At 39.9% G+C, this 13425-nt stretch overlaps 1 protein-coding gene across 2 annotated transcripts in view; it reads left to right on the top strand.

The window, feature by feature from the left end:
• Positions 1-13425, top strand: part of abcc13.L — a 59019-nt gene that overhangs the window by 33256 nt on the left and 12338 nt on the right. For both annotated transcript variants that reach the window (XM_018245996.2, XM_041581613.1), the window contains 6 exons: positions 1022-1221; positions 1499-1625; positions 3208-3309; positions 5842-5985; positions 6489-6647; positions 8335-8501. In XM_018245996.2, coding sequence (XP_018101485.1) covers positions 1022-1221; positions 1499-1625; positions 3208-3309; positions 5842-5985; positions 6489-6647; positions 8335-8501 — 899 coding nt within the window. The remainder of the gene's footprint in view (positions 1-1021; positions 1222-1498; positions 1626-3207; positions 3310-5841; positions 5986-6488; positions 6648-8334; positions 8502-13425) is intronic.

Genomic DNA, 13425 nt, shown 5'->3' with positions numbered 1-13425 from the left:
CATAACTGAATATTATAATTCACTATAAATCCTTTGGCTGCCAAGTTAAAAGCTAAACATACACATAAGAGTATGCACTCTATAAAAATTTAATTTTTCACGTCTCTTCCCTTAAACCGTTGGTTGTTGGACTTTTCCAGTTCAATTCTTCCCCGGAGGTCCACATTTTGCTCAGAGCCCCCCATTAGTTTAGAGACAAAGCTGTATCCACAATTTCAAGAATATCATACACAACAAATACATGTTCATCCTAAATCTTCCCCTAACTGATCTTCAAAATGGATTCCACACACATGTATCTAGGAGAGCAAATAGACATTTATCCCAAATATTTTGAGATAACTTCTGTGTAGGCTGAGCTTCTTTGCCGCTGCTTCAAGCCCCTGAGGGAGCCAGTCCCACAGTTTTGGTACCCCTGTCTTAAACAGAGCCAAGTATGAGGCTGTTACTTAGGGTTCTTACTAGTGATGTGTGGGCCGGGCCGATACCCACGGGCTTACCTGCGGGTCGGGCGGGTTCGGCCAACCAGGCCCTTCTCCTGGTCTCCCCGCTGCCATCGTCAAATGCCAGCTTTCCGACTTCCGGGTTAGTCTTTTAGAGACGCTGCGCCTGCTCGCCCGCCCCTTTTGTGACGTCATCGGCGGCCCATAGTCGACGCGGGTCTATAAAAGCAACCCAGAAGTCTGATGCGGGCAAGCGCTGGCTAAGGTAGGGCGGGTTAGGGTCGGGTGTGGGTCAGGGTAATCCCGACCCGCACATCACTAGTTCTTACATCTGCTGAAATCATGGTCCATGCATGTAGTACCCTGTAAATCACACAGAAACCAATCGCAGAGTAGAATAAACATCATCAATTTGCTGTGAAAAGACAAGGTTCTGGAAGGTGTTATGACCTGGACACTTTGCCCTACACCAGCGATATCAATAATCCACAGAATAGTGCAAAACGTGTCTCACCAGTACCTCGTCATGTCACGTGAACATCGTCCTAATTCTGACCTTTCTGCTTTCCTGACCTCAGCGATACTATATCTCTAGTTCCCGGCAAATCAGAAGACTTGATGGTGCCTCTCGCTCCCCTGTCATCTCCCACTTTGGGGAAACCTTGATGGGGGCACCAACTATCAGAGCGTATGGACACCAGGAGAGGTTCATCAATCAGAACAAAGACGTGATGAATGAAAACCTGGTTTGCTACTACAATAATGTCATATCCAACAGGTAACCTACATCTGTCATGGAGGAAAGATCTGTTTTACAATATATTGTTGCTTCCTCCTTTGCAATGTTTGGAAACATGAAGTTTTCAGCTGGTATAATTATAGGCAGGACTCCAACTACAAGTGTATTTGTCATGGAACCTTCAGGTTGACTAAAAATGAGGCCAGGTCCAAAAACAGCCTTCTGGGTTTCTATCTACTGTATATTTAAGAGAACCCTCTATATAGAACAGTCGGACATGTGTTTGCATGACTATATATTTTTGCTTCCTTTACAGGTGGCTTGCTGTGAGGCTGGAATTTCTTGGAAGTTTGATGGTTTTCTTTGCAGCGTTATTTGCCGTTCAGGCTGGTGATAAAATGAATTCAGGCGTAGTGGGATTATCAATCACATACGCACTAAATGTGAGTATTCGGTTTCTCATACTTATGAATCTGTAATTATCAAGACCCTTACTGCAATTCTGCCATTAGGGCTTGTCACCTTTAAATCAACTGTTAGTATGACATAGAGCGTGATATTCGGAGACAACTTGCAGTTGGTTTTCCTTTTTTATTATTTGTGGTTTTAGAGTTATTTCTCTTTCTTATTCAGAAGACTCCCCCTTGCAAAAAAAGATCTTATAAGGGGCCTGGCGCAGAGTAGCAAACCCTAACAGCCTCCTTCCCTTCACCTGCACACGCTCTGCCCGCTTGTTAATAAATTGCTGCCCGCTCTCCTACCTGAGAGCTGGCATGGAGCAGGAATTTCTACAAGCAGACCCCATGAACCGGGTCCCCCTGTCCCCCCCTATTTGGATAAAAGACTTGAATATAAACAGGAGAGGCCCGAATCGGGAGATGAGTAATAAAAAGTAACAATAACAATACATTTGTAGCCTTACAGAGCATTTGTTTTTTTAGATGGGGTCAGTGACCCCCATATGAAAACTAGAAAGAGTCAGGAGAACAAGGCAAATCATTCAAAAACTACAAAAAAGAAACAATGAAGGCCAATTTAACAGTTGCTTAAAATTAGCCATTTTATAACTTACCGTATATTCTCGAGTATAAGCGAGTTTTTCAGCCCCCAAAATATGCTGAAAAACTCTACCTCGGCTTATACTCTGGTCAAGCGCAAAAACGGTCGCCGGCGTCTAAGAATAGTCGCCGGCGTCCAAGAATAGTCGCCGGCGTCCAAGAATAGTCGCCGGCGTCCAAGAACAGTCTCCAAGAATATTCGCCAGCGTCCAAGAATGGTCGCCGGCATCCAAAAACGAGACGCCGGCACCTCCGATGGGAGCAGAAACCCTCAATTTTTTGATTGAAACTTACCAGAAACTGCTGCATTTCTCACCCTCGGCTTATACTCGAGTCAATAAGCTTTCCCAGTTTTTGGAGGTAAAATTAGGTACCTCGGCTTATACTCGGGACGGCTTATACTCGAGTATATACGGTACTAAAAGTTCATTTAAAGGTGAACCACCCCTTTGACCGTTTCAATTTCTGGTATGCAGCACCTGCAGTCATAACGTGATTTTTGCAGCTGTACGTCTTGCTTACAGTTAGTACAAATCTCCATATTTCATCACTTTCTACTGTTGTTGTATGTTGTGCTGATGACCAACTCTTTCTGAAACTGATTTCTAATGCGCCCAGTATAACCTGCTAGATTATCCACATACAGGTATGGGACATGTTATCTAGAATGCGCGGGACCTGGGTTTTTCCGGATAAGGGATCTTTCCATAGTTTGGATTGTCATACCTTAAGTCTACTAGAAAATCACATAAACATTAAATAATATAAATTTCCAAAACTGCGAAAAATTTGCAAAATCATAATTTTGACTCCAGCGTCAAAATAATTTTCGACAATTCTGACGCTGCGAATTCGCACCTGGCGAATACATTTGGCCATTACTACTGTTGACAAGGGTTTTGGTGTTTTTGTTTGGAATCACTGAAATAATCCGCATTTATGAAAATGACTTATTTTTTTTTCTCAGATCACCCAGACTTTAAATTTCTGGGTTCGCAAGGCATGTGAAATAGAAACCAACGGCGTTGCTATCGAAAGGATTTGTGAATATGAAGAAATGGAGAAAGAGGTAACGTTTGTGGGATCTGGTGTCTGATTAAAGGTCATGGGAATAGTAAAAATGTATTAGTTTGAAGGTATAGATTGTGGGAGGTAACATAGTAACATAGTAAGTTTGGTTGAAAAAAGACACACGTCCATCAAGTTCAACCTTTGAACTCTATTTTAAACTGCCAGTTGATCCAGAGGAAGGCAAAAAAAAAAACAAAACAATCGGAAGCCAATCCAATTTGCTTCAGAGATGGGAAAAAAATCCTTCCTGACTCCAAGATGTCAATGGGACTAGTCCCTGGATCAACTTGTACTATGAGCTATCTTCCATAACCCTGTATTCCCTCACTTGCTAAACACCATCCAACCCCTTCTTAAAGCTATCTAATGTATCAGCCAGTACAACTGATTCAGGGAGAGAATTCCACATCTTCACAGCTCTCACTGTAAAAAATCCTTCCAAGTATTTAGGCGGAACCTCTTTTCTTCTAATCGGAATGGGTGACCTTGTGTCAGCTGAAAAGCCCTACTGGTAAATAAAGTATTAGAGAGATTATTATATGATCCCCTTATATATTTATACATAGTTATCATATCACCCCTTAAGCGCCTCTTCTCCAGCGTGAACATCCCCAATTTGGCCAGTCTTTCCTCATAGCTAAGATTTTCAATACCTTTTACCAGCTTAGTTGCCCTTCTCTGTACCCTCTCTAATTCAGGTGTTTAGAGATGCCCAAACAGCATATTCCATGTACAGTTGAATGGTATTTGAGGCATCGCTGGCAGATTTCCAAGCCACACTATTTGAAGTCAATCATTCTGCAGATGGAGCAGACTTTAATGGTGCATTATAGCACTATATGCTGAAAAATGTCAGGCTGCAAACGTGGCATTCACTCTTACACTCCAGTGCCCGTTGGGGCTTAATATGCACAGTTGCGTGGCCAAGAACTACTATAGTCAACCCTGACTTTAAACTATACAGACATGTACTTCCTTTCTCCTGTGTCTCTTAACATGCCCACTTAATCTTTGTTGCTGTGTATAGGTATAGGATCCGCTATTTGGAAACCTGTTATCCAGAAAGATCTGAATTACGGGAAGGCCGTCTCTCATAGACTCCATTTTAATCAAATAATTTCTCTGTAATAATAAAACAGTAGCTTGTACTTGATCCCAACTAAGATATAATTAATCCTTAACCAGCCTATTGGGTTTATTTAATGTTTAAATTAATTTTAAGCAGGCTTAAGCTATGGAGATCCAAATTACAGAAAGACTCCTTATACAGAAAACCCCAAGTCCAGAGCATTTTGGATAATAGGTCCCATACCTTTATATTTATCTGTTACTCTGTTTATTTTTGTTAATGTTTGTCCCCCTGTTTGAACTATTACTCTGTTGTATTGTGCAGTTCTGCATATACAGCACTACATAAATATACATAGATATATAGTGAATAAAGTACCACCTCTTGTAAAATATAAGGATATTATAAGTTACAGAGGAGTTCAATGACCATATAAAAGAGTTTTTATACAGGTCACGGAACTCGTAGGTGACTACTAATATCCTCATATTTTGCAACGGGGGTACTTTGTTTATTATAATACACAAGTTTTAATGAGTCATGTGACAGAAATGACATCACTAAGCTCTGATTATAACCGATGACATCACTGAGCAGCGTTTATTAGGATATAATTTACAGGACATTCATGGTTCCTATATGTACATACTACATATATGACCTAGATCAGTGTTTAACTAGAAGAAACAGACATGTGCTCACTGGCTTGATATATAGTTTATCTTCCTTGTGGATACAACACCATAAAACCAGTTTAGAAGCCTAGTAGAAACACTTAGGGGGCTATTTATCAAAGTCCGATTTTATCTCAACATTTTCAGCTACAAACTCTGATCAAATCCGCTTGGTTTTTACGCATATTTATTATTAAATTTTCCCGAAAATTTGCTTTGCAGGAAAAAATCTGATTTTCATGATTTTTTCAGGTTTTTCATCCAAAAACTCAGATTTTGTATGCTTTTTTGCACAAAACCCAGCGCACATCAAAAAAATCATTGGGACTTCTCCCATTGATTTATATGCAACCTTGACAGGTCTGAGATGCCGGATTTTCTAATTTGGACTTTTCCATCCTCTGGGTTTAATAATTCCGAAAAATTCGTGATTTTTTAAAAGACTGATTTTATACTAAACTTGCATTCGGAGTTTAGTAAATAACCCCTTACTGTATATAGGGGCATGTATGCCTCCCTCTGATTTGTAGAAAGACTGCCTTCTCCCAGGGCTGAGCCAATAAGCACGCTGCCCACAAGGCAGTAATATTTAATTGAGATTCATTTTACTGTAAACCAATGCAGCAGGAGCAGACTTTTCTACTTAATTATTCACCGCCGACATTGATAACAGTAATATTTTATACGACAATATATATATATATATATATATATATATATATATATATATATATATATATATATATATATATATATATATATATATATATATAATTTTACATTACAGGCTCCCTGGATCATGGGCAAGAGACCACCTGCTTGTTGGCCGGACAAAGGAGTGATAGAATTTGCTAATTACAAGGCGCGGTATAGGGAAGATCATGAGCTTGCCCTTCAGGATATAACTTTCCGGCTGCATGCTACAGAGAAGGTAAATGTCAAACATAAGGCTCCCTAACGAATCCCCAGGCCTAGAATTAGAATGGCTTTCTAGCAAAGAGCAACCAGCAGGTGACATTCACACACGCTACTGTTAAACGTGAACAGTTATTTATAACAGAAAGTCACGATTGGGGATTTGTTTCGATTTAATTATTTCCCCATGGCAATCATTTTTCTTTGGTTTCTGTAAATGTAATTGCAGTGCAATGTCACTGTTTGGTTACCTGGCCTCTCCCTTATAGCTGACAGATAGTGGGACAGAATGGAGGGGCCGATGACTTTCTGTCATTGAAAGAAGAATGAATTGTGCTTTAGATCACAACGGAAAACATGAGGATAGGAAAGGCAAAAAGAAACAAGTGCCAATGTATACTGCCATGTGTCCATACAACTGTGTGATGGAAACAAATGAAAAGCTGAAACAAAGTAGTTAGTAGAGATATTGTCTTTACACTCCCATTCTCTTCTGTACTTTGCTTATATCATCTTTAGCTGGGGATTGTTGGAAGGACTGGAGCTGGTAAATCCACCCTGACAAACTGCTTGTTCCGAATAGTCGAAGGCGCAGGAGGCAAGATCACTATTGATGGGATTGACATAGCGACGATCGGACTCCATGATTTGAGAAGTAAACTTAATATCATACCTCAGGTGAGCCGGCCTGGGATTGTAACTCAGCAGCTGATGTAGGAACTGAACGGATATTAAACACAATCATATTGTTATATAGAGTCCTGCCACTTTTGGATTGTCTGTTTTTGAATACTTATATAGGTATGGGATCCGATATCTGGAAACCCTTTATCCAGAAAGCTCTTAATTACATAAAGGACGTCTCCCATGACTCCATTTTATCCACACAATTTTTAAAAATGATTTCCTTTTTCTCTGTAATAATAAAACAGGACCTTGTACTTGATCCCAACATATAATTAATCCTTATTGGAGGTAAAACCCTTGGGTTTATTTCATATTTACATGATTTTCCAGTAGACTTAAGCTATGGAGATCCAAACTACAGAAAGATCTGTTATCTAGAAAACTCCAAGTGCCCAGCATTCTGGATAACATGTCCCATACCTGTAGTAAATGGAATGCAGGGCTACATAGGTAAACTGTTCCAAAAACTCATGGCCTGTCGCTTTTTACTCTTTTATTTGTATCTCTAATACCCCTCTGGAGCTTTGAGGCCGGCAAGGACATGGAGTAACTGGGATTGGCTTAGGCAATCATAGGTTGTAGCCATAAATCCACAAATATTTCCATCCGGAATGTTGGGCGTGAAAAACTGAAAGTCAGGACATTGGAGAAAGTAGTTGTGTTTTTACCCACGTTTGATCAACACTAAGGGGCACATTTACCTAGGGTCGAATATTGAGGGTTAATTAACCCTCAATATTCAACCGTCGAAGTAAAATCCTTCAACTTCGAATGTCGAAGTCGAAGGATTTTGCGATATTCCTATGACCGAATGATATTCTTCGATCAGGAAATTGTTAGGAAGCCTATGGGGACCTTCCCCATAGGCTAACATTGGCCTCGGTAGGTTTTAGATGGCGAACTAGGGGGTCGAAGAAATTTTTAAAGAGACAGTACTTCGACTAATGAATGGTCAAATAGTCGAACGATTTTTAGTTCGATTTGAAGTCAAAGGTCGTAGTCGAAGGTTGAAGTAGCCCATTCGATGGTCAAAGTAGCCATATTCGACCATTCGAAATTCTGACTATTTTTCCTCTATTACTTTACTCGAACTAAGTAAATGGGCCCCTTTAAGAGGCATATTTATTAGGCTGTGTAAACAAACAGTGGTAGAATACATCAGACATCGCCAGGCGTAAAACGTTGTACAATTCATATGCATTTTTTTCTTAGATTGACTTCTGCCGAAAGCAATGTAAAATAACGGCAGCAAATTACACCCACCTTAATAAGTTTGCCATTTATTTTACACAGCATTTTACACCGTTTTTTGGCGAATTCCGTTTTACACAGCATAATAAATATGCCCCAAAACATACTGGGGCCCATTTATAAACAGTGAGCAAATCTGGGCAGTAACCTATAGCAACCAATCATTGATTAGCTTTTTTTCAGCCAGCTGCAAGATAAACACTAAAAGCAATCATCTGATTGGTTGTCACGGGTTACTGTCCCGGTGCAAATTTGCCCAGTGTTTTTAAATGAGCCCCACTATGCCGTAAATAATATATATTAGACATATGTTTTGTGATTGTAACTCATTACAGAATTTTATTCTTTTCATTTTATAGTATTTTTTCTATATCAATTGAATTTCTGGTTCTTGGTCCTTGATCTCAGAGATATGTTTGTTTTCTAGGACCCTGTCTTGTTTTCTGGGACACTCCAGATGAATCTGGATCCTCTAGAGCAACACTCTGATGCGGAGCTGTGGGAAGCTCTGGAAATGTGTCACCTGAAACCGTTTGTGCAGTCCCTTCCTAAAAGGCTTTACCATGAGATTTCAGAAGGTGGTGAGAATCTAAGGTAAGTAATACTTGCTTGCCTTCTTTTCTCGTCTGGGTGCTGGAGCCTAAAGGTGCTGGAGCCTACAGGTGCTGGAGCCTACATTACTAGGACCAGCTTGGGAAACCCCAGAATATACAATGAATAGAGAGCTGACAGGTGGTGCTGGGGTTACTGGGAGTTATACTGCAGGTGAAATTGACATATTTCAGGCCTAGCTCCTCACTTCATTACAAGGAGCAACTCAAGCCGTAGTCATTCTATCTACTTCAGTGGCTTGTAATGGGCTTGTAGAGCAGCACAGAACCCAGAGCCTCTTCTTCTAGTTACTGTTACATACATGTGTCTGTGTATTGTATAATGCTGGAGACATCTATACACGGCTCCAATGCTAGAACAATAGAAATATTAACATATATTCTAAGTACCCCCTTCTTTAAAACGGGGGTTCACCATTAAGTTAACTTTTACTATGTTGTAGAATGGCCAATTCTAAGCAAATTTTCAATAGGGTTTCATGATTTATTTGTATAGTTTTTTAATGTGTTTTCTTTTGACTCTTCTGAGCTATCTAACGGGGGTCGCTGACCCCATCTAAAAACAAATGCTCTGTAAGGCTACAAATTTATCGTTATTGCTTATTATTACGCGTCTTTTATTTTCAGGCCTCTCCTGTTCATATTCCAGTCTCTTATTCAAATCAATGCATGGTTGCTAGGGTCATTTGGATCCTAGCAACTAGACTGCTGAAATTGCAAACTGGAAAGCTGCTGAATAAAAAGCTAAATAACGCAAAAACCACAAAAAATAACGCAAAAACCACAAATAATAAAAAATGAAAACCAATAACAAATAGGAATATCACTGTCTACATCATACTAATTTATGCTATGCTATATATATATATATATATAAATAAATCTATTTATACAGCACCCACTATATTCCATAACATTGGTCCATGTGTAAGGAACAAGCTTGAAGTAGCTTAAATTAACATGGAACAAGCCATTCAAATATCTGTCAATGCCATTAAAGTTGCATGGTGAGGAAGAGATCATTCGCCAGCAAATTATTCAATAAATATTACAATAGCAAATACAGGGATCCATTATCCGGAAACCCGTGATCCAGAAAGCTCCAAATTACGGAAAGACTCCTATAGACTCCACTATAATTAAATAATCCAAATTTTTAAAATTATTTCCTTTTTCTCTGTAATAATAAAACAGTACCTTGTACTTGATCCCAACTAAGATATAATTAACCCTTTAAGTGCCACAGAACGTAGAATCTACGTTCTGTGGAAAAGTAACTTGAAATGCCACAGAACGTAGATTCTACGTTCTGCAGCACTTCCGGGTTCTGGAGCGGAGGAGCGGCTGTTAGAGCCGCTCGCTCCATTCCGCATCGATCCCCTGCCCCTAGGCAACGAGCAGAGCAGGGGATCGAGTGGCCCCTGGGGCGCGATCGCCCAGGGGCCCAAAAACAGCAGCAGGCACATGTAACTTACGTGTCCTGCTGCTGCAGCCTACACCGCGCTGGATATCTCCGCCCCCACAGCACAGGCACACAGAGGACGTCGCAGATCTCTTCCTGGGGCCCTTCCAGATCGCCTGCAACAGTCTCCAGCGACTTTTTCAGGTTAGTGCAACAATTACACACACAAACACACCAACACACACTTATTACAGTAATACACACTTAGATTCACACTTACACACACTTACACATACATTTTTGGGGATTGGGGGGGTCACTTACACTCACTGCACTTACACACATGTGCACACGCACACACGCGCACATAACATGTAATTTACCATTTGTACACACGCACACGCACATACATGGCATTGTGGCTTTTTTTTTTTTTTCTTATCGCATCGTTTCTTTTTTTGGCTGAAAAAAATGTTTTATTGCCATTACGAATAGCGTATTCGCTAACCGTACTGTGCAATATCTTTTTTATGTTATTTCGGTGATTATATTGCAATTTTGGGTATTTTGGTGCATTTTTAGCCATTTTATTGAATTTTTAGCCATTTTATTGCATTTTCAGCTCTGCGTATGTTGTGTTCACTTGTTTCTAGCCGTATAACCTGTTTGGCCCAGCTAAAATATTCAAACTGTCATTCTGACGGCCGATAACACTAGTCTGGAAAAAAAACATTGATTTTTGTGGTTTTATTGGATTTTTTTGCATTTCACTCTTTACTGCCTTATTTTGTTTTGCCTTGTAAATTTTATTTACTATATATCCATTTGGGGGTCTCTGTGCGCCACATAGTTTGGTATATCTATGCATATTGGGCATCAAAGTGTTCAGTAGACCCCTGGCGTTCATATTTAGGATGTTTTATGCTCATAAGTTACGAAATGTGGGGCATATAATGCGGTAGAATTCAAGCTTTGTGACGATTTTCAGAAATTTGATAAAAACCGTTATGTTCAGCATTGCTTTGCAGTTTGGCGGTTTGCAGTAGAAACACTTATTTACCCATATTGGATTCGTCAGAATGTGTACTTTCTGAAAATATATGGTTTTCTGGGGTCTCTGTACTATTAGGGGGGTCTAATGTTGCATAATACACACACCAGGTGCTTATATTGCAGCAGCCAGCGCGTCAGCCGTGAAAATGTATATACACTATTGTCATTTGGGGGTCTCTGTGCGCCACATAGTTTGGTATATCTATGCGTATTGGGCATCAAAGTGTTCAGTAGACCCCTGGCGTTCATATTTAGGATGTTTTATGCTGATACGTTACGAAATGTGGGGCATATAATGGGGTAAAATTCAAGCTTTGTGACGATTTTCAGGAATTTCATAAAAACCGTTATGTTCAGCATTGCTTTGCAGTTTGGCAGTTTACAGTAGAAACATTTATTTACCCATATTGTATTCGTCAGAATGTGTTCTTTCTGAAAATATATGGTTTTCTGGGGTCTCTGTACTGTTAGGGGGGTCTAATGTCAATAAAACACACACCAGGTGCTCAAATTGAAGCAGCCAGCGCGTCAGCCGTGAAAATGTATATACACTATTGTCATTTGGGGGTCTCTGTGTGCCACATAGTTTGGTATATCTATGCATATTGGGCATCAAAGTGTTCAGTAGACCCCTGGCGTTCATATTTAGGATGTTTTATGCTGATACGTTACGAAATGTGGGGCATATAATGGGGTAAAATTCAAGCTTTGTGACGATTTTCAGAAATTTGATAAAAACCGTTATGTTCAGCATTGCTTTGCAGTTTGGCAGTTTGCAGTAGAAACACTTATTTACCCATATTGGATTCGTCAGAATGTGTACTTTCTGAAAATATATGGTTTTCTGGGGTCTCTGTACTGTTAGGGGGGTCTAATGTCGCATAATACACACTCCAGGTGCTCAAATTGCAGCAGCCAGAGCGTCAGCCGTGAAAATGTATATACACTATTGTCATTTGGGGGTCTCTGTGCGCCACATAGTTTGGTATATCTATGCATATTGGGCATCAAAGTGTTCAGTAGACCCCTGGCGTTCATATTTAGGATGTTTTATGCTGATAAGTTACGAAATGTGGGGCATATAATGGGGTAAAATTCAAGCTTTGTGACGATTTTCAGAAATTTGATAAAAACCGTTATGTTCAGCATTGCTTTGCAGTTTGGCAGTTTGCAGTAGAAACACTTATTTACCCATATTGGATTCGTCAGAATGTGTACTTTCTGAAAATATATGGTTTTCTGGGGTCTCTGTACTGTTAGGGGGGTCTAATGTTGCATAATACACACACCAGGTGCTTATATTGCAGCAGCCAGCGCGTCAGCCGTGAAAATGTATATACACTATTGTCATTTGGGGGTCTCTGTACGCCACATAGTTTGGTATATCTATGCATACTGGGCATCAAAGTGTTCAGTAGACCCCTGGCGTTCATATTTAGGATGTTTTATGCTGATACATTACGAAATGTGTGGCATATAATGGGGTAGAATTCAAGCTTTGTGACGATTTTCAGAAATTTGATAAAAACCGTTATGTTCAGCATTGCTTTGCAGTTTGCAGTAGAAACACTTATTTACCCATATCGGATTCGTCAGAATGTGTACTTTCTGAAAATATATGGTTTTCTGGGGTCTCTGTACTGTTAGGGGGTCTAATGTTGCATAATACACACACCAGGTGCTTATATTGCAGCAGCCAGCGCGTCAGCCGTGAAAATGTATATACACTATTGTCATTTGGGGGTCTCTGTACGCCACATAGTTTGGTATATCTATGCATACTGGGCATCAAAGTGTTCAGTAGACCCCTGGCGTTCATATTTAGGATGTTTTATGCTGATACGTTACGAAATGTGTGGCATGTAATGGGGTAGAATTCAAGCTTTGTGACGATTTTCAGAAATTTGATAAAAACCGTTATGTTCAGCATTGCTTTGCAGTTTGGCAGTTTGCAGTAGAAACACTTATTTACCCATATTGGATTCGTCAGAATGTGTACTTTCTGAAAATATATGGTTTTCTGGGGTCTCTGTACTGTTAGGGGGGTCTAATGTCGCATAATACACACTCCAGGTGCTCATATTGCAGCAGCCAGAGCGTCAGCCGTGAAAATGTATATACACTATTGTCATTTGGGGGTCTCTGTGCGCCACATAGTTTGGTATATCTATGCATATTGGGCATCAAAGTGTTCAGTAGACTCCTGGCGTTCATATTTAGGATGTTTTATGCTGATAAGTTACGAAATGTGGGGCATATAATGGGGTAAAATTCAAGCTTTGTGACGATTTTCCGAAATTTGATAAAAACCGTTATGTTCAGCATTGCTTTGCAGTTTGGCAGTTTGCAGTAGAAACACTTATTTACCCATATTGGATTCGTCAGAATGTGTACTTTCTGAAAATATATGGTTTTCTGGGGTCTCTGTACTGTTAGGTGGGCTAATGTCGCA

This window comes from Xenopus laevis, chromosome 2L (assembly GCF_017654675.1).
Source record: "Xenopus laevis strain J_2021 chromosome 2L, Xenopus_laevis_v10.1, whole genome shotgun sequence".
In the NCBI taxonomy this organism is placed as follows: Eukaryota; Metazoa; Chordata; class Amphibia; order Anura; family Pipidae; genus Xenopus; species Xenopus laevis.
This window is presented reverse-complemented; position numbering and strand designations above follow the sequence as displayed.